This window comes from Amblyomma maculatum, chromosome 9, assembly GCF_055883805.1.
Source record: "Amblyomma maculatum isolate TAMU_Amacu chromosome 9, ASM5588380v1, whole genome shotgun sequence".
Taxonomy (NCBI): Eukaryota; Metazoa; Arthropoda; class Arachnida; order Ixodida; family Ixodidae; genus Amblyomma; species Amblyomma maculatum.
The window spans coordinates 79,490,182-79,514,138 of NC_139352.1; the positions used below are offsets into that span (position 1 = coordinate 79,490,182).

Consider the following 23,957-nt stretch of genomic DNA (forward strand, 5'->3'; position numbering starts at 1 on the left):
ATAGGGCGGCGTAGGCTGAGCCGTCGTCACGGCATTGATGTGGTTGTAGGGTGGTGCTTGTCGTGGGGGGGGGGGACCAAAAGGAGGAGGGGATGCAGCAACGTGAGCATAAGTCGGCACTGTACGAGGTGCAGGAGGGTCAGGTGCGACAGGGTGGGTAATAGTTGCCAATTCTTCTTTAATGATGGTGCGGAGGCTGGCGTCATTAGAAGAAGAGTGATCACACCCGTGCCGGCAGAAAGGGCTCAAGGCTTGGAGCTCTTCGCGGATTATCGCTCGAATTAGGGTTCGTAGATCGAAGTCAGTAGAGGGGGGGGGGGGGGGGGGGGCAGTAGAGAAGTCTGGCTGCAATCGGGAGGACTGCAGCTGTTCGAGTCGTTGACAGGTCGTAATAATGGAATCAACACTTGGTGGATTCTGGGCGAGTAGGGTGTTATAAGCCACAGAATTGATTCCTTTCATGACATGGTGCACGCGTTCAGGTTCAGGCATGGTGGGGCTAATACGCCGGCAGAGTGCAAGTATGGCCTCTATGTAAGAGGCATACGACTCATCGGGACCTTGACGACGGGAAGCGAGCTTGTTCCTCGCGATCTTAGTCTGAACTGCGGGGTCGGCGAAGTATTGGCGGAACTGCTGTTTGAAGGTGGGCCAGTTAGTGGTGTGGGGCTCGCGGTTGATAAACCAATTCCTGGCGACCTCAATCAGGTAGAAGGAAACGTTGAGGAATTTTAAAGCGTCATCCCACCGGTTGTAGGCACTGCAGCGTTCATAAGTGTCAAGCCAGTCATCCACGTCCTCGTCGCGACGACCGGCGAACAGCGGCGGGTCGCGTTGTCGTGTGGGCACAGTGGGCACAGTGGGAGGCGGCGGTGTAGCCGAGGTAGAGGGTCCGGCCGGGTCGGGACTGCTCTCGGTTGACATAACGATGGTGGTTGTTGCCAAACGGCGACCGGAACGTAGCTCCAGCGAAAGGCAGGGCACAAGGCAGTAAGGGGATCAAATTTCACCTCCACCACGTGTGAAAGAAGGCCAGGTTGAGACGCCAAAGTCGTGACGGCAAGGCAAGGTACGCCGTGTCAGCGTTTTAATCTGATGGAGAACCCAGGCGCGTGCTGGAGCCGGCGCCGCGGGACGATGACGATGGTATGTACAAATGAAAGAAGATCCGTGGAAGGCTCACAATATATATTTTTTTTTATTTCAATGAAAAGGGATATTTTTTCTGTATTTTGTAGCTATATTTATGCTTGTTCAGCAGCAGTGTTCATGAATAATGTTCGGGCAATTTTATAGAAAAATTGAACGACTTTTTCCCGACATTCCACTCAAAATCTTAATGTCAATACCGAGAAGCACTCCCTAATCTCTGTGTTGAACTGTATTACTGGAATGCAGTCTGGTATTAAACGTATTGTATATAGGTTGTCGTTAAGTCAGCACAGTTTGCCTTTGAGAAAGGTCGGTGGTGGCGACACTTGAATTTAAGTTTTTGCTCTTTACAATTTGTAAAGCTTGTGTCTTCAATGAAAGTAGAGCCTTTGTGCTTTTAACGCTGTAATCAGTCAGTACAGGCCAGTTCAGTTAGGCCTCAGTGTTGGTTTTAAGTGGGTTCTGGAAAACTTGGCCTGGTTGCAAAGGATTCAAGCATATTTTTTTTACGTTTGTAATGACCTCATTGCTTCGCAAATGAATTAGCTTTTATTTCCTCCCTTCATCACCCCCCCCCCCCCTCCCTTCTTGATTTTTGTAAGGGGCTCAGTGCGCCCACTAACGATGCATTTTCTTGCAGGGTCGGCCTCAGACTATGAGTCCCGACTGCACCTGCGACTGCGGAAGCTGCCCCGAAGGCCACCGACTCTGTCCGACATCTGAGGAGTGCATCGCTGAGGAACTCTGGTGCAACGGAGTACTGAACTGCCCCGACGACGAGACCGCATGCGAAGGTATTCAAATGTGGTAATTTCTGAGGTCACTCGCCCAAGGGGCTATAAAAGTCATTTATCGTTACAACTTTAAGACAAACGCGAAATTATTCGATAATGCACATGTGCTGCAAATGTCAAGAAAAGATTTAAAGAACGCCAGGTAGATAGAAATTTTTCAGCCGCTCTCTACTACAGCTTCCCTAAGTGTTTCACCTGAAGGTTAAACGCCAAGTATCGGAGAGCATCATTTTCGAACATAAAAACCGTTCTCCACGAACCGACTGCAAAAGTCACCTGTTCAATTCGCAACCATATAAGGCGGCGCTTTGATGGAGTAAGTAGCGAGGAACATCCTTCCGTTGAGAATATTATTATGTGGCCACTTTACGCTCTTCAAGTACTTGCGCTCACATATTGTTTTTGCCGACTAGAATATATTTATGAAAAAGGCAGTACTAGTTATTTTTGCAGTGCAATTCTTTCGACCACTTAGATGAAAAGGGCTATAGAGAACTTCGGAGTTATATCTATGGCGAAAGCGTTTCCCCTCCTTCACCTAAGTTAAAAAAAAAATGAGGGACTTGTATTTATTCCGTATGCGCGAGCACAAGCCAAGGTTGTTGTTGTTGTTGTGGCTGTAGGAAGAAGGGAAAGAAAATGCACTGGCCTCCTATTGGCTCTGTAACTAGAGTCACTAGAAGTATTTGCTAGTCTGCCGTCCGAGCGGGGTTCCCTACGGAACCGGTTGGCCGCTTCCCGGATGAAAGCGCAGGGGGCACTGCACGCATTCGGAGCGCGGTCGCGTTCTGTGCGTGGTGCTGTGGCGGTTGTGCCGTACCAATTCTAGCTCACTTTAATAATAATAATAATAATAATAATAATAATAATAATAATAATAATAATAATAATAATAATAATAATAATAATAATAATAATAATAATAATAATAATAATAATAATAATAATAATAATAATAATAATATTTGGTTCACTGGAAGGGAAAGGCGCGGTAACTGTCTCACTCGTTTTCTGTTGACACCTGAACCACGCCGTGAGGGAAGGGAGGAAGGTGGGAGTGAAAGTGGATAGAGAGAAAGAGGAGCCGTAGTGGAGGGCTACGGAGTAATTTCGACCACCTGGGGATCTTTAACGTGCGCTGACATCGCACAGCACACGGACGCCTCTTCGTTTCGCCTCCATCGAAACGCAGCCGCCGATGTCGGGTTCGAACCCGGGAATTCCGGCACAGTAGTCGGGCGTCTTACCACTGTGCCACCCCGGCGGGGCTAGCCCACTTTAGCCGTACTGCGAGTCTGCGCCGCGCTGATCCGTTGGTGCCGTGGCAAGGCTCGTGCACCACGTGCACTTCTTTTCGCTCGCGAGCCGGAATGCGCGCAAATTAGCTAGCATGTATGCAAGTGTGCCTTTTTTATGGATGTGTGATCGCATCATGTCCAGAAAACGGGGTAAGCGTGATAGCACGTGTTTTTTGCCCGGGTGCAAGAGCGGGCAGCGCTCGTGCAAGGTGAAATGCTCTCTCTTCAGGACACCGAAAGACAGAAAGGAATATGTAACACGAAAATTAAAAGGCGTAATAAATGAAAGAAAATAGGTTGCCTCTGTTCTAATAAAGTTCAAAAAAGAGAACGATGATAAGGCCTTGCCGATATTGTCGGCTTCAGTGGCGGGCAAACCCACAAGGGGTGAATATCTTCCTCATTATTTTGTGAGTTGCAGACAGGAAATCCTGGAAATTGATATAAATATCGGAGGATCCGGATCGGGGTTGCCCTGACATTACTGTAACACGAACAAGCTAGTGTCGACGTCTGTGAGCGACACTTCAAACCCTGCTTATATTGAGCAAGTACAGGTAAAGGTAATTGAGATTCCCCGGGATGTTACGCAACTCACGAAGGATACTATCTGAACGCTGTTTCCTGACACTCCAAAATACTTGTTGAAACTCCTGCCTCTCAAGAGAAAGGAGCGCAACTTGCGCGAGCAAAAACAGTCAGCAGGGAGACACTCCAAAATACTTGTTGAAACTCCTGCCTCTCAAGAGAAAGGAGCGCAACTTGCGCGAGCAAAAACAGTCAGCAGGGAGACCTGCAGAAAAAGAAAAAAAGCGCACTGATCCTGAAGCATCAGTGGAGCCAGTTGAAGAATACAGCGGTGGTGGGTCATGTGACGTGAGCCTGCTCCAGGAATGCAGAAAGCTGCATGCCACTGCCACTGGGGACAAATGTCGATTTTTCTGATGTTGAGCAATTAAAATTCGCATAGTGCCACTCAAGCGAGGACGAATCTCCGGAGGCAATCTACGCAAATCGGCGAGTTCTGTTTCATCGCAGTGATTCAGGTGAAGCTGCCATGAATGCTGCTGTGTGCATTCGAGGAATCAAAGTCAAGAAGGTAGCTGTAAAGTCGACAGAAGAGGTAATTAATCTTCTTCAGGACATTGCGAAACTCAGCTTGTGCCCTGGCTGCTGCGGATTGGAGCCTATTGCCAAGACCTTCCCCTCTTAGAATGGGCGTTACTTTGCGACGAACTGTACCATTATTTCTGATGCAGCATGCATATAGCCTGCAAATACTTGCAAAAGTGAACTCAGAACATCCGGTCAAGAAGAAAAAAAAATTAAGAAACAGACTTCTAAGTTTCGAGCAGTTTGTCGTACGAAGAACAAGGTGGCAAAGCTGGTAAAAGCTCTAGGTAAAATGAAAATGAACACCTTTCAAGGACTGAGTTTGAAAGAAGTGTTAGTGCCCTTCCTCTCAACTAACAGCTGGCTGTTAAAATATGTTTTAGAGGTTGCAAAAGGCAAGTCAACAAAAGTGATGGCATACTCTGATGAGTGGCTACTAGGCTTCCTAAGCACCAAAGAATGCCTATCAGCAGTTTGCCTGAAGCGCGGTGCGATTTGAAGTGCTCGGGTTCCCATCTTGCGTGCTTTAATTGTGCATGCATCCGAAAGTTTCTAGTTCTACATACGTGTTATAACTTAGCTAAACGTCCGAAGAAGTTAAGATGAAACTATAGCGTGAATGAAAACGCCGGCGACAGCGCTCTGTTGCTCGCACACAAGCATGGTCCTTGGAGCCTAGAATGTGCGTCTAGTATAGTCGTCCATGCAAGCGCAATTTTTTGTACAAAATCCTCAGAAGCCTTCATTACAATACGGCACCGCGGTAGCTTTAGCAGGATAATAGGGTATAAAAAGCAGCTTCGTTTCTACATCGGCTCAGGGGCATACTCACGAAAAAAAAAAGAACTCGTATCCTTGGTTATGCCAACAACTCGGCTGCGAATTCAATATTACGACTAAACTGAACTCAAAGACTTAAGAGCGGCATCGCATGTACAAGGCACCTAAGCATGCAGCGAATGCATTTCGAAGCGCACGGGCGCGTCGTCTGCTCCGTCGGCAGTGGCACTCCGCTTCACCGCAGCGCCGCCGCAGCGATCATTCAGCCCCCGCCTCCGTCGCGGCCGGCGGACGAGAGACTAGCAATATTGCTAGGAACCCTACTGTTGCTGAGCCACCTCCGATGCCTCGCGCGGACAGAATAGAAAATATACAAGGAAGAAAAAGAAGAGAGAGAAAAAGACGCACGTCGCAACAGCTGTCGTTCACCACCGAAACGGTAGAAAATCATGGTCTACAACAGACAAAAATATGGTGTCAGGCTGGCCCCCGCTGCAAGCGGCAGTGACCTACCTGTGCAGCCCCGTAGGGCCAGGAACAGCCACCCTCCGTGGTGGTGGTGGTGAAAAACTTTATATTTGGGAGCCTTAAGGGATTACATTCTAATGACGGGTCGGCTCTTGGCTGCGTGTTGTGGCCGAAAGCTGGTGCTTCACAGCGACACCCAAAGCCCAGTCTGTCAGCCGCTTTTGAACGGCCGGGTCAGAGCTGGACACCGCAGTCTCCCATCGCTCGAGGTCGGAGAGTTGCCAAGTGGCTGGAGGGTGGAATTCCCAGCATTTGATCATAGCATGTTCAAAATCAGCTTTAGGGGCCCCACACAGGGTGCACTGCGGCGAGAACAGTCCTGGATGGATCAAAGATAAGAAAGCAGAGGATGGGAATGTGCGGGACTGAAGCTGGCGCCACGTCACCTGTTGTATCTTAGTCATAGATTTATGAGGAGGAGGGTAGATGGTTCGTTGATCACGGTAATGGAGAGAGATTTCATGGTAGGATACCATGCGCTCGCGAGCATCTCCCCAGGCAGTGGCAGTCCCTGCTCGGCTGACGTATCCTCGAGCAAAAGAGTGAGCTGCTTCGTTGCCTGGGTGACCCGTGTGAGCGGGCACCCATATTAGTTGAATAGGGTGTTCGGGTGGGGAGAGGGAGGCGAGGAACCGGAAGGCTGGGGTAGAGATCCGACCGCGGGCGAAGTTCCGTACGGCGGATTTAGAATCGCTAAAGATGGTTGTGGCTCGGGTGGTAGCTATGGCGAGGGCAACCGCCGCCTCCTCCGCCTCCAGGGAAGTGGAGGCAAAAGTTGTACCGGCCGCGACCAGTTGCAAAGAGTTGGAAACAGCGCTGAGGGCGAACGCTGGGCGGGAGGGGTATGAGGCAGCGTCTACGTAAACGGTCTCTGGCTGGAAGCCATAGTTTTTGTGAAGAGCTTCTGCGCGTGCCTTGCGGCGATCGACATGGTGCTCTGGGTGCATATTCTTTGGCAGGGGATGCACCTTAAGAACGCGGTGTATCGCAGGGGGAAGTGTATGTTGTGTAGAGCAGTGACCGGGAGGTGAGAGATGGATGCGAGCAAGGATGTTCCGGCCGGTGAGGGTAGATGATAATCGCTCCAACTGGGCTGAGCGGTGGGCTTCTGTGAGCTCAGCTAGGGAGTTATGGATGCCCATGTGAAGAAGGCGTTCATTGGAAGTGTAGCGGGGTAAGTTGAGGGCGGCCTTGTACGCCTGTCGGATAAGGGCGTTAACCTTGTCTTCCTCCACCCGCGTGAGGAAAAGGTAGGGGAGCGAGTACACAACACGGCTCAGGACAAATTCCTGTACCAGGCGTCTGAGGTCATGCTCGCGCATGCCGCGATGGCGATTGGCTATGCGACGAATGAGGCGGATTGTTTGATGAACCATCACCGTCAGCTTAGTGATGGTTGCGGTATTCTTGCCATTGTTTTGTATCAGAATACCAAGAATCCTGATGTTGTCCACTTCTGGTATCCGGGTGTTGTCAATTGTCAAGAAGATGGGGGGAGGAGGGCCTTTGTCTGTACGACACCTAGGAGGTCGGAGTATGAGAAGCTCCGATTTGGTAGGGGAACAAGCCAAGCCGACATTTGCTGCAAAAGATACAACAATGTCTGCTCCGGCCTGTAATGTATCTTCCATGGCGCCAATGCTACCTGTGGTGGTCCACAGTGTAATATCATCGGCGTATAAGGAGTGGGACAGGGCAGGGATTTGGTTGAGGGCGTGTGCCATGGGGATAAGGGTAATATTAAAAAGCAGTGGAGAGAGGACAGAACCCTGTGGGGTGCCAATGCTGCCGAGTTTGTCAGCGCACGTTAAAGATGCCCAGGTGGTCGAAATTACTCCGTAGCCCTCCACTACGGCTCCTCTTTCTCTCTTTTCACTTTCCCTCCCAACCTCCTCTCTTCCCTTACGGCGCGGTTCAGGTGTCCGCAGAAACAAGTGACAGATACTTCGCCTTTCCCTTCCTGTGAACCAATTATTATTATTATTATTATTATTATTATTATTATTATTATTATTATTATTATTATTATTATTATTATTATTATTATTATTATTATTATTAATTGTAAGTGTAGGTGTCCACCCAAAAAGTAAGACAGATAAAGCGCCTTTCCTTTACTCGAAAATCGGTGCACGTTAAAGATCTCCAGGTGGGCGAGATTACTCCGTAGCCCTCCACTACGGCTCCTCTTTCTCTCTTTCCACTTTCACCACCACTTTCCTCTCTTCCCGTACCGCGCGGTTAAGGCGCCTTCCTCCCTTCCCTTACGGCACGGTTGTGGTTTCCACAGAAAACAAGTGAGACAGTTACTGCGCCTTTCCCTTCCCATAAATAAATAAATAAATAAATAAAATAAATAAGCCCACAGAAACAACTGCGACAGGTACTTTGTCTTTCTCTTCCTGTAAACCGATTATTATTATTATTATTATTATTATTATTATTATTATTATTATTATTATTATTATTATTATTATTATTATTATTATTATTATTATTATTATTATTATTATTATTATTATTATTGTAAGGTAACGCGAAGGTCGGACTTGGGGAATCAGGCTTTATTACAGACCTGAAGCCTTGGTCGCACACTGCAGCCAAACACACTCCGCGATGACGATGGGTATCTACAAGAGGGAGCAGGATGAAGATGAAGCAGCACGTTCAGCAGTGTGGAAGATGAAGCGCCACACAGTGCTCACACTATTTCGCCCGCGCAGTTCAAGCGGCCAGCCTGGCCGCAATTAGTCCGCAGGAATGCGCCGAACAAAAGGTTTCATACGTGAAACGTGGACAACTTCAGTGCCACGGTAACGACAGTCCGGAGGAGGGTAAACAGGGGAGACGCGATAGTTGACCGGGGAGGTTTTTGCAAGAACTGTGTAAGGACCAATGTAACGGTGCTGTAACTTGTCACAAAGGCCAGGAGTGCGTAATGGGGTCCAAAGTAACACCTCGTCGCCGGGACGGAACGAAACTTGGCGATGGGTTGCATCATAGCGGTACTTGCGGTCTTCCTGGCTAGCTTCCGTGTTGACGCGAGCAAGCCGGCGTGATTTGGCCACTCGGGAAAGGAACTGGTCAGGAAGAGAGGATGAGGAACTGGCATGTGTAGAAAGAAAAGAGGCGTCAAGAAAGGTAGCGGGAGAACGGCCGTAAACGAGGAAAAACGGGGTGTAACCTGTGGTCCGCTGTACAGCCGTATTGTAGGCGAACGTAACAAAAGGAAGTATTATGTCCCAGTTTCGGTGGTCCTGGTCGACATACATAGACAACATGTCAGAAAGCGTGCGGTGGAACCGCTCAGTCAACCCATTGGTCTGCGGGTGATAGCTGGAGGTCAATTTGTGATGTGTGGTTGAGGCTTCAATAACTTCGGCTACAATCTTCGACAGAAATGTCCGACCACGATCGCTGAGAAGCACTTGAGGGGCCCCATGGCGCAGTACGAGCGATTCCAAAAAGAAGGTCGCGACCTCATGTGCTGAGCCATTAGGCAGGGAAGCGGTCTCAGCGTAGCGTGTTAGGTGGTCGACGGCGGTGACGATCCAGCGATTACCTCGTGCGGACAATGGAAGTGGCCCGTATAAGTCTATGCCAACAACGGCAAAAGGAGTAGCAGGGCAAGGTAGCGGCTGTAGTAGGCCAGCAGGAGGAGAAGTGGGCCGTTTGCGGCGCTGACATGGCAGACAAGAGGCGACGTATTTTGCCACACTTGAGGCGAGGCCTGGCCAGAAGAAACGGGCTTTCACGCGGTGGTAAGTTTTATGAAAGCCTAAGTGACCGGCTGTAGCATCATCGTGGAAAGCCGCCAGGATACGGGTGCGAAGCGCTCTCGGAATAACGGGGACCCAACGGGTGCCTTCGGAGCAATAAATATAACGGGAGAGCACGCCGTTGTCAAGTTTGAACTTTTGGAGTTGCCTGCGCATCCTAGCGGTAGGAGGGTGAGAAGCACCGGTGAGAAGGTTGATTAGGGAAATACAGTAGGGATCTGCTCGCTGGTTTGAAATAATGGCGTAGCGATCTGGAGCAGCGGCAAGAGTAGCACAGGTTAAGGTTGGGGCTCTGGACGACATTGGGACGTCGAGGGTGCACGCAGGAAGGCTCGAGGAAGCACTAGGTGGCGATTCTGATAGCGGGCAGCGGGAAAGAGCATCGGCATCTCGATGTTTGCGTCCCGATTTGAATATGACATCAAAGTGGTACTCCTGCAAACGCAGAATCCAACGGCCCAGGCGTCCAGTCAAATTTTTGAGGGTTGATAACCAGCACAGAGCGTGGTGATCGGTAACGATCGTGAAATGGCGGCCGTAGAGGTAGGGGCGGAATTTCTGAACTGCCCAAACGACGGCTAGGCACTCTTGCTCAGTGATGGTGTAGTTGCGTTCCGCTAGTGTTAGAGTTCGACTGGCAAACGCAATTACCTTTTCCCGAGAAGCGGTATCACGTTGCAGAAGTATGGCGCCGATACCGAGGCTGCTGGCATCGGTGTGAAGAATGGTGGCAGCAGTGTCGTCGAAGTGAGCGAGAACAGGGTCCGAAGTGAGGGCATTCTTTAGGGTTTGGAAAGCTTTTTCGCATTCTTCGGACCAATTGAAAGTAGTACGGTCTGTAAGGAGGCGGTGGAGCGGTGCAGCAATGGTAGCGAAATTTCGAATGAAACGGCGAAAGTACGAAGACAGGCCAAGGAAACTGCGTAGTTCCTTAGTCCGCTGAGGGCGTGCAAAGTTCAAAACTGCAGCAAGCTTGTCAGGGTCGGGTCGAATGCCATCGCGGCTGACGAGGTGGCCCAGAATCTTGATTTCTTTCTTGGCGAAATTACACTTTTTTGTGTTCAGCTGGAGACCGGCGGATGCCAGGCACGTTAATACTTGATCAAGGCGGCATAAATGATCAGAAAAAGTCGCAGAGAAAATAACTATGTCGTCCAGGTAGCACAAGCATGTTTTCCACTTAAGTCCTCTAAGAACAGTGTCAATCATGCGCTCAAACGTAGCGGGGGCATTACAAAGTCCAAAAGGCATGACATTGAATTCGTAAAGCCCATCGGGAGTAGCGAATGCGGTTTTTTCTTTGTCGGCTTCGTGCATCGGTATCTGCCAGTAACCGGAACGCAAATCCAAAGTGGAGAAATATTCGGCGCCCTGAAGACAGTCGAGGGAGTCGTCAATTCGTGGCATAGGGTAAACATCTTTTCGAGTGACTTTGTTAAGTGCGCGGTAATCAACGCAAAAACGCACGGACCCATCCTTTTTTTTGACCAAGACGACCGGAGATGACCAGGGGCTAGCTGATGGCCGAATAATGTCTCGCCGGAGCATATCATTCACATTATCTTCTATGATTTTACGTTCTGATAAGGAAACACGGTAAGGGCGGCGGCTAACAATAGAAGTACCTTCTGTAATAATGCGGTGCTGTGCAGAAGACGTTCGGCCCAAGGTCGGAGAAGTGACATCAAAGGAGGCTTGGTGTTTTCGAAGTAATTCCTGCAAAGCTTGGCGGTGAGTCGCAGGAAGGTCAGGATTGATGGTGCCAAAGAGAACACAGAGAGAAGCATCGGAAGAAGCTGCTGGTGAGGAAGAGGGGGCGGTAAGGGTGGTGAGGGACACCGGGTGAATGTCCAGGACACAAGGAAAACATGTCCCTTTAGTCAGCACAATGGGCTCTGGGGAAGTGTTCGAAGCAGCGACAAGCGCTGTGCCATGCTCAAACCGAACAAGACTTGGTGGTAGCGCGATTCCGCGGGTCAGATGGCGATCAGAAGGCACGATTAGCACATCTCCGTTATCAATGTCAGCAGAAGTAAGCGCGACAAGTTGTTCGCATCCAGGGGGCAACACTGAGTTAGTAGCGGCAAGCAGGCGATAACAGGGCTCGGGATGTTCAGAAGACGGATCGCTCTCGTTCATGTAAATGATCCTGTCGCGACACGAAATGCTGGCTGATGCGGCAGACAGAAAATCCCAGCCTAAAATAATTGGGTGAGCGCACGGTGACATCACGGCAAATTGTACATGGTGGCGGACACCGTCAACAAAAACTCGCACAGTACACTTAGCAGAAGGCCGAATTATTGCACCATTAGCTCCACGGAGTTCAGGTCCATCATAAGGCGTTTTCACTTTTCGCAAGCGGGAGCACAAGTCAGTGTGTATCACAGAAACAGCGGCGCCCGTGTCAACCAAAGCTTCAACAGATAATCCTTCAACCCGCACTAAAATAATATTCCAGGGACGTTCCGGAGGATTTTTGGGATGGCCGAAGAGTGCAGTTTTCCCTCCTAAAACTGCAGTGGTCAGTTTTCCGACAGGCGGGGGGTCGTCAGAGAAGCTTGACGGAGAGGCGAGGCTGAGCGGCGAAAAGGCGAAAGAGAACGGCGTCTTGAAGGCCTGTAACCAGCAGGCGGAGCGGGGCTTTCTGGCGGGGGTGATGAACGTCGGGGATAATCGGGGAATGAACGGTGGTTAGAGCCGGAAAAGCGAGGAGGGTAGTCTGCTTCAAATGATTCGTAGCCGCGGCGTTCATTCTGGAGCCTGCGACGACAGAAGCGGGAAATATGGCCTCGGTACCCGCAGTAATAACACACAGGGCGGGCTGGGCGCCAGTTGGGGTAGTATGTCGGCGCTGCGGCAGGTGGTGCCAATGCAGCGACATGAGCAGTGGTAGGCGCCGGTGGCGTAGGCGCTCCAACTGCGGGCGGCAAGGACGTGATCTGGGCGTACGTTGGCACCTGACAAATGGTAGGAGCGACCGATGTTGGCGGGGAATAGGTCATTGAGGCCAGCTCTTCTTTAACAATGCTACGCAGGCCGGCACTTGAATTATGTGGCTCAGATGCAGGGCGGCACAAATTACCTTGAGCCGAGAGCTCTTCACGAATTAATTCGCGAATAAGCACACGGAGGTCAGCTTCGGCAGTGAAACCAAATGAAGTGGGATCAGGCTGCAGGCGTATTGACTGTAGTTCGTCAAGGCGTTGACAAGTGGATATGATGGCATCGATTGTGGTAGGGTTCTGCACGGCCAGGGCGTTGTAGGCGAGTGGCCCAATACCTTTAAGGACGTGCCGAACCCGCTCGGCCTCTGGCATTGTGTCATTGATGCGCCGACAAAGTGAAAGTACATCTTCTATATAAGAGGTGTAGGTCTCATTAGGCCGCTGAAGTCGGGCTTCTAGCTTCTTCTTGGCGGACTCCGTGCGAACAGTAGGAGCGCAGAAAATCTGGCGTAACTTTTGTTTAAAGGTAGCCCAGTCCGGAATCGTCGACTCATGATTTAGAAACCACGTTTTGGCCACATCCGTCAAATAAAAGGACACATTAATTAATTTAAGAGAATCGTCCCATCGGTTGAAAGCACTGACCCGGTCGTAGCTGTCGAGCCAGTCATCAGCGTCGTCGCCGCGGAGACCGGCGAACATCTGCGGGTCGCGCTGACGGCTACTGACAGTCCAAGTGGCAAGGGGAGCTGGAGTCGAGTTGGTAGCAGCCGGAATAGCGGAGTGGCCCTCTTGTGTCATGACGATGGTGGTCGGGGTCAAACGGCGGCCAGAACGAAGCTCCAGGTGGATGCAGGTGACGAAGCAGCGGGGAAATCAAGGCGCACCTCCACCACGTGTAAGGTAACGCGAAGGTCGGACTTGGGGAATCAGGCTTTATTACAGACCTGAAGCCTTGGTCGCACACTGCAGCCAAACACACTCCGCGATGACGATGGGTATCTACAAGAGGGAGCAGGATGAAGATGAAGCAGCACGTTCAGCAGTGTGGAAGATGAAGCGCCACACAGTGCTCACATTATTATTATTATTATTATTATTATTATTATTATTATTATTATTATTATTATTATTATTATTATTAACACGTTTTACACTTTCTCGAACTCTGTGCCAGTTTCTTAATGATAAATCGTCAATCAAAACTATATCAAACCATGCCAAATAGCGTTTTCACACGCCTTAATCCTTTTAAGAGGAGATAAGCTATGGCAATTTTTATTTGTTGTATTCAAATCATAAGCGATTTGCAAGACCGTTGATTTCCCTTGAATATTGGGAGTTCAAAGAAATGCTCGTGGCGCGCAGTGACTACGACCGTGGCGCCATGCCCTCCGCTGGTGAAGAAGTTCTGCGCCGAGGGAGAGACCCTGGTTGTCATCAAGGACGAGCTAGGCTGCGAGCAGCATGCATGCGGTAAGGCCACTGCCCTTGGCGCCATTTTGCCTCGCGCCATTTCAGAACGCTTCCGGCCACTCAGTATATTTGGTGTCACTGTTCTACAAAAGTAGGCTGCGTTATTTTGAGCTAACAAAATAAAGCTGATCTGGAAAGTTCGCTTCAGATTGCCGCAGCTTTAATGCGATAGGCGAAACTGAATAAAGAAGCCACAACATAGCATTAACGACTTTAATTACTGTTTTTGCCATAGCAGCCACACGTGATATTTAGAGGAAAATGAAAGCACCGTCAATTTTTTTAAAGAATTGCTTTGAAAATTCACGATGTGTATTTACTGCGGGAGATAAGATATCCAGAAAACCTTCGAAGCTGAAAAAACAAGGCAAAGGGCGTTTGAGGAATGAGTAGGTATTCCGGTCCAAATTACATTTTAAGTAAAAAATGTTCACTTTTCTAGGCGCTTTCCATGCTCGCCTGGAACATGGTCGTTTTATCTTAAACTTGCCCGTATATCACTAATAGTAGTCAACAATCCTGTTGAAAGAGAGCTCGTCTACAGTGTACCTATAGCGCATCTTATAGCATTTAGTGCGGAGCCCAGTCGCAACAGGTTCTTAAACTGCATACTTAGACGCTTGTGTTGGGAAAGCTCTTGTTATCGCGTTATTTTTATTGCTTATCGTATTCATATAGCTAATCATGCCTATCGGACACTTACACTGTAGGTAACGTATATTAGTATTGACATTAGACTGGCTTTGGTATGCGAGGGAACTTGCTAACGTCAACTGTTGTTGCCAGCAGCATGGCCGCCCAAAGACACGATTGTGACTATTCTCGAAAGAGGAAACACAAATCAACGTATTTCAAAATCTAATATCAGGGGAGCGTTCAATTTATGCGTAAATATGCGACATATCCAAATGACCGCCGTAAAAAAATTAAGCACGCATATTTATCACAAATATCATTTTCTTCTTGTGTTTCCTTTACACCCGTTTCTTTTTGGTTGGTCACGGCTAATTTAGCACATCGCCAATAAAACGTTCACTTGCCAGTGATACGTCATCGATACAGCCAATTGGTGTGCTCTCCTTTAGTGATTTCGAAAAATACGAAGATTACGTATGCTGTGATCAACGTCCTTTTTGAAACAGCGACAAGCTCTGCATGAAAGCGCTCCGGGACGAATAAATATTTCCAAGTTTGCGATCTAGTATTTGAAGCAGTTCCTTACTACGTCGATATTTACCTCTTGCGTCCACAATAGTCCCACCTAGCGCATGCAGAGCTTTTGAATCACACCAGATGGAAAACTGGTATGAAAAGTGACTGAATTTAGTACGCATATTTCGGGTGTCTATAAATTGTCGCGCCATCTAGAAGCGGTCAATATAAGCCTTCTGCTATTGCTGTAATTGATTTCTGGAAATCATCCTTTTTCTTTCTTATTTTCCATCTTAATTACCGGTAAAACATGTCCAAGAATTTTTGCTACTGCAACTCTTGAACATATTTTAATTTCTTGGTCATCGTGCATTTAACAACAATCTACAAGTTTGCAATATAGACACAGTTTCCTTTAACTGCCGTGGGCGCCGCCACTATTCGTAAACACCCAACTTTTGATCAATCGAAACCGCCGTTTTTAGTCCATGGGTCCCATGGGAATTTTCGCAACTGGTAATGTAAATAAGTATCGACTGCACCACATTTAAGAGTTGCCTGAACTCACCACAACCATTGGGTGATTGCGCTGGCCTTGTAAATCCAAGGCAAACCCGCCGTGGTGGCGCAGTGTGTAAAATAATTAACTACTGTACCCAAGGGTACCGGATAGAATCACTGCCGCGGTGGACGGTTTTCGTTGGAGGCAAAAAACCTAAACACCCTTATGCTGTGCGATGTCAGCCAACGCTAACCCCAGAGCAGCAAAGGAGGCGCTGCCCAAAAGGTCGAAATTTTGGAGTCCTCCACTACGGCGTGTCTCATAGCCTGAGTCGCTTTGGGACGTTGAACGTCTTAAACAAACAGGATCCAGGGCAGTGTGCAGGGTAATTTAAAATAACACTTTTTGCCCTCAGGAGCAATAAAATTGAAACATATAAGGACATGAAAATATTTGCATAAAATTAGAATGAAAACTAGCTTGAATTTAATACGATGTACGAACATAACAGGAACAAACCCCGCGCAATAAGTTTTGCAAATATTTCCGTATCAATGTTCTAACGCTATTGACTGGCAGAAAGTGCCATAAATGTACAATGCTTGACGACTGGCGCCGCTTTCTTCCTCGGCTAGGCTGCGGAATACCGATCTATCGAGCTATCGTTTATTGCTTGTCTTTATCATTATAGCGATAAGAACAGCACTCTTTTTTTTTTCTTTATTCGTTTTTAGAAGAAAAACAAAGAATGAAGACATCGTATTTCCTTTGCCCGGAACGCTTTAGTGAACATTCTCACGTCTTTGTCCCTATGAGGTGCCAGTGAATATTCGCGAAGCTCAATGTTCCCATTGAAAAAAAAAAAAAAATGACGCTGGGTATGACAAAACGTGTCATTTTACTAGTGCCGCTGAACTTAAAAACAAAATTTAAAGGTGCCCATAAAGCTGCGGTAAAAACTATTCTTAGTTCGAAGCTGAAACTTCGTGTTATCTTCCGTACCATTCATAATGCTTGCCTTATTAGCAACTTCTATTTTTGCTGCGGGCTTTACAAGTATTCTTTACGGTGACCAATGCGTTCCAAGTGACTGCTCAGTATTTTGTTTTCATTTGCTTATCAAAATAAGAGGATGAGACACTGTTACAGGTTTGAGCAGTTTTGCCGTACTTCTTGAGGAAACATGTCAGGAAAAGAGGGCGAAGCCTCAAAAAGGCGTTTAACAACTGCGAAGGTTTCGTAAAAAGGACACAATCAATTAGTCGCTTCAAGAGGATAGTCTATCTTAAGGGCATGGCTATGCTTTTGGTGTTGTGTACATAACATTGTCATTTAAATGTTTGAAACAAATGCACGTGCTGCACTAAATAAGATAAGTCAGGACGAAAGAAAAAGATTGCGCATGCTCGTTTACTCAATGATTTACGCAGTAGCTATGATTTTAACATTAGGACTGTTTGAGAGGTTTTAAAATTATATTTGAAAAATATATGGCCAAGAACTTTTATTTTCGATGCACAATGTTCGAAACGAATTCCACGGACAACGTGTGTATCTTGATAACTTCTTGTACAGAATGCTTCTCGTGCTTATTCTCTTGAATATTCTTGTGATGGGTGCACACACGACGACAAGAAAGCATTTGCTCGATTTGAAAGTCGCTATGCCGGATGGTAAATTTGCACCACTAGTAATGATTCTGGTGGCTGAAGAAAAAGAAAACTGCTCGCGAGAATCATATAAAAAAAAACCATAATCAATTTGTTTTAGAAAGAAAATCAACCTCCGAGTTGCTTCGTGGAAGTCCGGTAAACATGATTATGAAGCTTAAAGAGATCGTTCTTATTGCATCAATAAACGTGATAGAGCCATCGGGCCTAAAGAGGCAAAAACAATAATTATTGAGGTTCAATGCTTTTGCTACAGTCCATATCGTTAGGGAGTCCGCGTGAGGGCACCTGTGCACATGCTTTCTTTTTCTCTCCAAACCTGGTTTCTTGCAAGGACAGCTGACGCTTTCTGAACCGTATATATTGCGCCTGTGTGAACAGCAACTTGTTTTTTTATTTGATTTCCTCAAAAAAACGTTGCTGATGAATATCTCATCGTTGAAAATTCGTGTTAATAAAAGGATAGTTTTTTCCTTAGTATTACCGAAACGAACAGCATACATTCCTTCCCTTCATCCGAAATCATCGGAGGTAACCACCACGGGTATTACTATTTTTTTTTTTCAGGGCGCGAAATTTGCTATTCTTTCGTTCGTTCCTTCCAGTGCGCCAAACAATTCTTTGCGTGAAGCTTTTCTTTCTTTCTCGGTTCAGCGGTTTGAATTGCGCGAACCGGCCTAGACCAATGATGTAAAAATGGCCTTAACAAAGTCAATGCTGCAGGCATGGGTCCATCTTAACTGCTGTTCTTAAAACGCAACCCTATTTTGATAGCACAAAGAAAAGAAGTTACTATTTCTAAATGAGGAATTTTGTGGTAATCGCCTGCATAACCAAGATTAGTGTGAAACGTCTCTCCCATCTGTGATTCACTTGTTGGTGTTTAAGGTAAGGAAAGAACTGCTCTTATCTCTGAACGTGGGTTAGCTTGTAAAACAAGATTGGAGCTATAAGTAAAAATACAAGGCAGTAAATGTTAATCAAGGTGCCTAATTGTATTTAAGAGCCAGCAAATCTCTTATACCGGGCTTAAATCTGTCAGCTGTCTCACTTGCTCACACAGACGAAGACGGTACTGTTTATGTTGCAGAGTCCGAGTATCCGCCACCTGCGACAGCACCGCCTCCAATCAGTAAGTGTTTTACGTATATTTGGCTCATAAACAATGTTCTTGCTCTCATTAAAAGTATTCCAAATCAAAGTGGTTATCAAAGCGCAAGAATCGAATTGAGACTTATGTCACTTTAAAAAATGTTGGAAATAAAGAAATCACATTAATAACACGTAACCCAAAACTATCGCAGGTTAGTGCGAGGTATTTAATTTTTAAGGTTTCAAATTTGTATCCTTCAGTCAGCTAAAATTCAAGCTATGCAGAAATAAGGAAGGGTCTAGAAGCTAAGCTTAGGCTGTTCCTTGATAAAACGATATGAATAACGACAGAATTCGGCTTAACAACACGCAGAAAAGTTCAGCTGATGCACGCTGGATTAAAAATATTGCTTATTTCACAGATAACAAGTGCGAACTTAGAAAAAGTATCTTCCGACATGCGCAGGTGGGCGTTGGCATAAAAGGAAGACTAAAATGTTTCTACTCAAACAATAACACAGTAGAAAACAAATTATATGTCAGTGTCTTATATAAGTTTTTTGGCAGCTACCGAGCTACTACGGCAGTAAAGTTTTTAGCTGCCTCAATATTTCAGTACTTGTTTGGGAAAAATAAAAGCTTCTTTCGTTTCGCAAAGTATTCAAATTATTAAGAAGGCCAAGAAAGGGCTAAGAAGGTCATAGAAGATGGCTGCGTTGCCGCTGTAAAGTGTGCGTTTTCAGATTAATAACCCTTAGTGATACAAAGTCATCTTTACAATTATACAACATGGCAGGCTGTAGTTAGCAGCTGACCACCGATTGTTTCCAGCACGGGTTTGGTTTGACCACTGTTTTAGCTACCTTAAGAGAACAACCGATATTGTATAGTAAACCGTGAAAACGCGAGACACGACAGCACTCAGGAGAAAGATCCCCGAGTGTTGCGATGGTTGGCAAATTGGAATTCTCGCGCCCTACGTGCTTTCAGCCGAGTCCGAGTGCGAGTTGGTGGGCCACCATTTCAAGACGTTCGACGGGCGTGAGTTTCACTACAGCTACTGCGACCACGTTCTCGTGAGAGATGCCGCCACTGGAAACGTCACCATCTCGGGTACGTCACCAGCTTTCTGATAACCATTACGGACAACTTGCTTGAGTTACTTGTTTGTTCTTTCACTTGCGTCAGATCCATATATATGTAGATTTCACGCATAGAGGTCACCGTCTTTTGCTTGCGCACTCCTATGATTATGGCGTAAAGGTAATAAATATTTTAGCCAATACGCTGTATTCTCTAAACCACTTGTTTACTGATGTCGGCAACGGTGAGGCCGTTATAATAATAAAAAAAAAAGAACTCAGAACGTACGAAGCTATCATACACAATGTAAAACCTCTGAGAGAACAAGGGAGTAGACACTGGTCAAGAGAAGGGCAGATAATCTGAGCAGATAAAACTCTTGCACAAATCAAAGTTCCTTGTTCACAATAAAGTGCTTAACGTAACGGCCACATTTACAATGTCTACTGAGCACCGCAGAGAACATGCTTGCACTTCAGGTAGGAGGCTCCCATGCATCTACATGCATTGGTTGATTCAAAATTACCTTATTCAAGAAACAGACGTCATGACTGTTTTTTCTGTGGCTGTGATTGGGGGCTTGGGGTTACGTATCTCAAAATTTTGTTCTATCATTCTATGCTGTTCCAAGGTGTTATGAGCGATGTGCCCTGAAGGGGTATAGCTTCGGCTTTGTTTTCTATTACACCATGTATTTTCGTCTTCATTCAGGTTAGCTTGACTTACAAGGCACAATGCAATGAGCGGCTAAAAACATCAGTCACATATAAATAACGCTGCATCTAGTCAAGGTAACTACCGGCAGCATAACAGTGACGTCTGTGCCCGCGTTCTTCCCGTAGTGCACAGAAGCTGCGAGCTGGAGGACGAGACGACGTGCCCAAAGCGGATCACGATCGAGCACCTGAGTCATCGCATCGTGCTGGGCACCGACCTGTCGGTGCGCGTGGATGACTACGAGTACAGCGCCAAGCAGCTGCCGCTTCTGGCGGAGCGCATACCCGAGTTTGTCATCGAGAACGTGGGCGAGCAGCTCTATTTCCGCTCCCGCCTCTACAAGCTCGAGCTCAGGGTCGACGTCCGCGGAAGGATTAGCGTCAAGGTGAGGAAGAGTTCACATGGATTAACCAGAGGCATACTCGGGGAAATTTATGACTCAGGAGCCATATTTTTTGGCAACTTATTTTCAGCGCCGTTTTACCTGAGCCAGGATTCTTTTAATACGTAATATCAGTAAAACTTACGTGCGGGCTAGTTGGTTAGATAAATCTGATTACTTCTGGCACTGCATTGTCTACCATATACACACATACTCTAGAGATTACCACAAGGCGTCCACACCGATGATCCGTATCATCTGTGTGTACGTCCTGCTGTAATCTCTTGTGTATGTGTGTATGTGGTGGACAATGCAGCTTCATAAGTCATCAGACAGTACGCCCACTCTCATTTGTGCTCGGGTCAACTAGTCGGATCGGCTTTTATTAACGCAGAATGATTGGTGAGTAGTGTGGCTGGTTAAGCATCTAGAGAAAATAACAAGAATCGAATTTAAGTTCATAGACGTGTTCATTGCAGCTCTTAAGGAAACATCTTTGCAGTGAATACAGAGTCTGGTTATTAAAACGTTGCTTTCGACTTCTGTAGAATGACAAACTTTATCTGAGTGGATCTAGAACAGGCACTCTGCAGCTGAAGATTGCCTTGCGCCATCACATAGACGCATGAAGAGCTGGTCGCGTTAGTAGACAACGGTGCTCTGCACAAGATAAGAGAGCGCAACTAAATATTGCATGATTATTGTACTAACCGAAGAGCAGATTACATTGACAGTGCTAATGAAAAATAAGAATTAATGAGTAAGCATCCCTTCAAGTCATGTTTGAATGTTTAGCTTGCGATGAGCAAAAAGTAAAGACTAGTAGCACAAGCTTGATCACCCGTGACAGACTTGTCAGACTGACGCAATCTGAAGAATATTTTCGGTTTTTTTGGGAGGTTGGACACAATTTTCTACTATGAATTGAAATGGTTCTTGAACACCCAAGCTTCTTATGTTTGTGTAACAAACGGGAGACGGTTTTCGGTAAAATCTGTTGCTATGTTTTCCACTAACCGTAGGTGGACACTTCGCTGAGCGGCTCCCTCGCCGGTTTGTGCGGTTTCTTCAACGGCGAACCCACCGACGACTTCGTGACACCATCCGGAGAGCACGTGACTACTGCGTCAGAGTTCGGCGACAGCTGGCCGACGCCTGGCACAGAACAGAATTGTCGCCCTCTGGAGTGCCCCAAGGAAACCCTCATTGCGGCCGCCGTCATCTGCAACAAACTGAGGTTCTTAGCACTACCCATTATATTTCTCGGAAACAAACAAAGAATGAAAAATTAATTTATTAGTCAAGCTAATCTTTCTGTGGTACTTGTGACGAGAGGACGGTTTAATTAAAATGAAATGTGCGTAAATAAATACTTATCACATGAACGACAGTATCAAATAAACGTAATTCCTGCCGCAGAAGGTCGATATTCCCTTATCCCCCTTGTCTTCAAGTTTGGGTAAGTACTGACGGAATTAAAAGCCCGATATCTATATCACTATATGCAGAGATTGAAAGAGCGAAAATGGCGACATACATAAGCCTGGTTTAATACCAGCTATGGTTGCGGACAACGTAATGTGATCGAAACAATATGCGCTCGAGATCACAGCGTCGCAATTCGCCATAATAGAGCGTTTTAGTTTACCGTAATCCGTGATCCGCTACCGTGGTCCACCACCACGGGTTGCACTGCGCATGCCTAGACTCCCTTGTCGCCGATAGATGGCACCACATACTGGATGTCGGCCCATAGACCTGCTGCGTCGTGACCAATCAGCTTGTGTGTCCCAATCACGAGCGGTAGGGGGTCACGGTGGCAGGATCGCGGATCACGGTAAGCTAAATCTTTCGATTAGAGAGTTTTATTTACTAACATTCAGTATAGCGCCACATACTGAATGTTAGTAAATAGACCTGCCCCGTCAGGACCAATCATCTTGTGCGCTTTGCCCACGCGCAGTAGAAGGTCACGGTGGCGGATCGCGGATCACGGTAAGCTGAATCTCTCTAATATCAAGTATTGCAGATATCCTTGCTCGAGCAGCGTCCTTGGCATCACTACAAACTAGAGCCTGAAGTTATCAGCGTAGTCAGTGCTTTAATATTTTTCAATGCTATAAGATATACCTAGCAGTACGTCAAGTCGTCTCTTTGGTAAGCAATACCATATATATAATTAACATCCGTGCCTTTCAATACGGCTTTACATGGGTCGCTTAATATGGCCTATCTTTCAAACTTTCATTGGTGTTAGATAGCGGTAGATGTAGTCATAAGCCGAATTTTCTTGCTTACTTTCGAGTGATTTCTTAACACATAGCAATATGGTTTTGCGATTGACTGACTGCAGCGGTAGCTTGACGTCTTTTTTCCACCCGTTCTTTCAGGGAGGAACCACTGTCCGTGTGCCCCGGTCTCGATACGCAACTGTCCAACTGCCTCAGCGCCACGTGCGAATGTCTACAGCGCAACGGTACAAGCCAGGCAGAGTGCGCATGCGCGGCTTTCCTCGATGCAGTCACCCAGTGCGACATCGAGAACCGAGACGAGACGCTGCAAGGATGGAGGTTGCGCTACGGCTGCGGTGCGTCTCACTACATGAACCTCTTATTAGGCCATCGTCTCCTCTAGAAAGATGTCTGTGGCATCTTTCGCTTACCCATTGGACTCTGTGTGCCTTCAGTTGCGCGCGATCGTCAAGAGATGGCGCCAGATACGCCTATATCTTAGTAAAGGGGGTTGGGGTGGTGCGGTGTCGAAGCGGTAATGACTGTCCGGAAAGCGCATGCGCAAGTGCGTGTTGCAGGCGGGCGCCATTAGGATCGCTAGGTACCACCTCATGCAGAAAGGAGAAAAAGGAAAAGGTAAGGGCAGCAGGTTTTTGGAACATACAGCAGGCATTTTTCTAGAGGAGGCGATGGCTAGGGCTAACGCTGAGCCTAGCTCTAGGCCTAGTGTTAGCCTTGTTAAAATGATTACGAACAGTTTGGGGTCAGTTCCTATCTATTTTGCATAGTGCGAGTTTTGCCTAGACAACGTATTCTGAGAAGCAGCCAACGAAACAGATAAGGGTAAAAACAAGGAAACTGGACGCCTAAGTGTATTTTTAAATGAACAAGACTGACAGGCTTCTTTTCTTTTTTTAGTACTTAGTCGTTAGCGGTTCGCCCCAGTTTTCAATCGACAAATTTGCTATTTAGCGTAAGCTATTGCAAGGGTGTTTCGGCGTGTCAAGCAGTGAAGAGACGACGGTAGAAAAGACAGAGGGCGGCAAGGTGGCACTCTTTTAAGTGTTTTGCTTTTCAACGTCTGCTCTTTGCTTGCAGCGCTCTGCAGTTGAGCCTCGCTATGCGTGAGCTCACCACTGAATTAACAAGGTTCAGCAAATGTAGAAGTAGGGCGAGCTGGTACTTTTCCATAGTTATGACCAGTACAAAAGGTGAGGACAGATGGGGGTGCAGAGGGCGAATGTCATGTAATTTGTCTCA

At 47.0% G+C, this 23,957-nt stretch overlaps 1 protein-coding gene across 3 annotated transcripts in view; it reads left to right on the forward strand.

Annotated features, from left to right (window-relative positions):
* The window catches only part of LOC146179546 (uncharacterized), a 214,980-nt gene that overhangs the window by 126,157 nt on the left and 64,866 nt on the right, over positions 1-23,957 (forward strand). For all 3 annotated transcript variants that reach the window (XM_084579198.1, XM_084579200.1, XM_084579199.1), the window contains 7 exons: positions 1,793-1,946; positions 13,761-13,868; positions 18,283-18,324; positions 19,275-19,397; positions 20,210-20,469; positions 21,489-21,703; positions 22,857-23,053. In XM_084579198.1, coding sequence (XP_084435324.1) covers positions 1,793-1,946; positions 13,761-13,868; positions 18,283-18,324; positions 19,275-19,397; positions 20,210-20,469; positions 21,489-21,703; positions 22,857-23,053 — 1,099 coding nt within the window. The remainder of the gene's footprint in view (positions 1-1,792; positions 1,947-13,760; positions 13,869-18,282; positions 18,325-19,274; positions 19,398-20,209; positions 20,470-21,488; positions 21,704-22,856; positions 23,054-23,957) is intronic.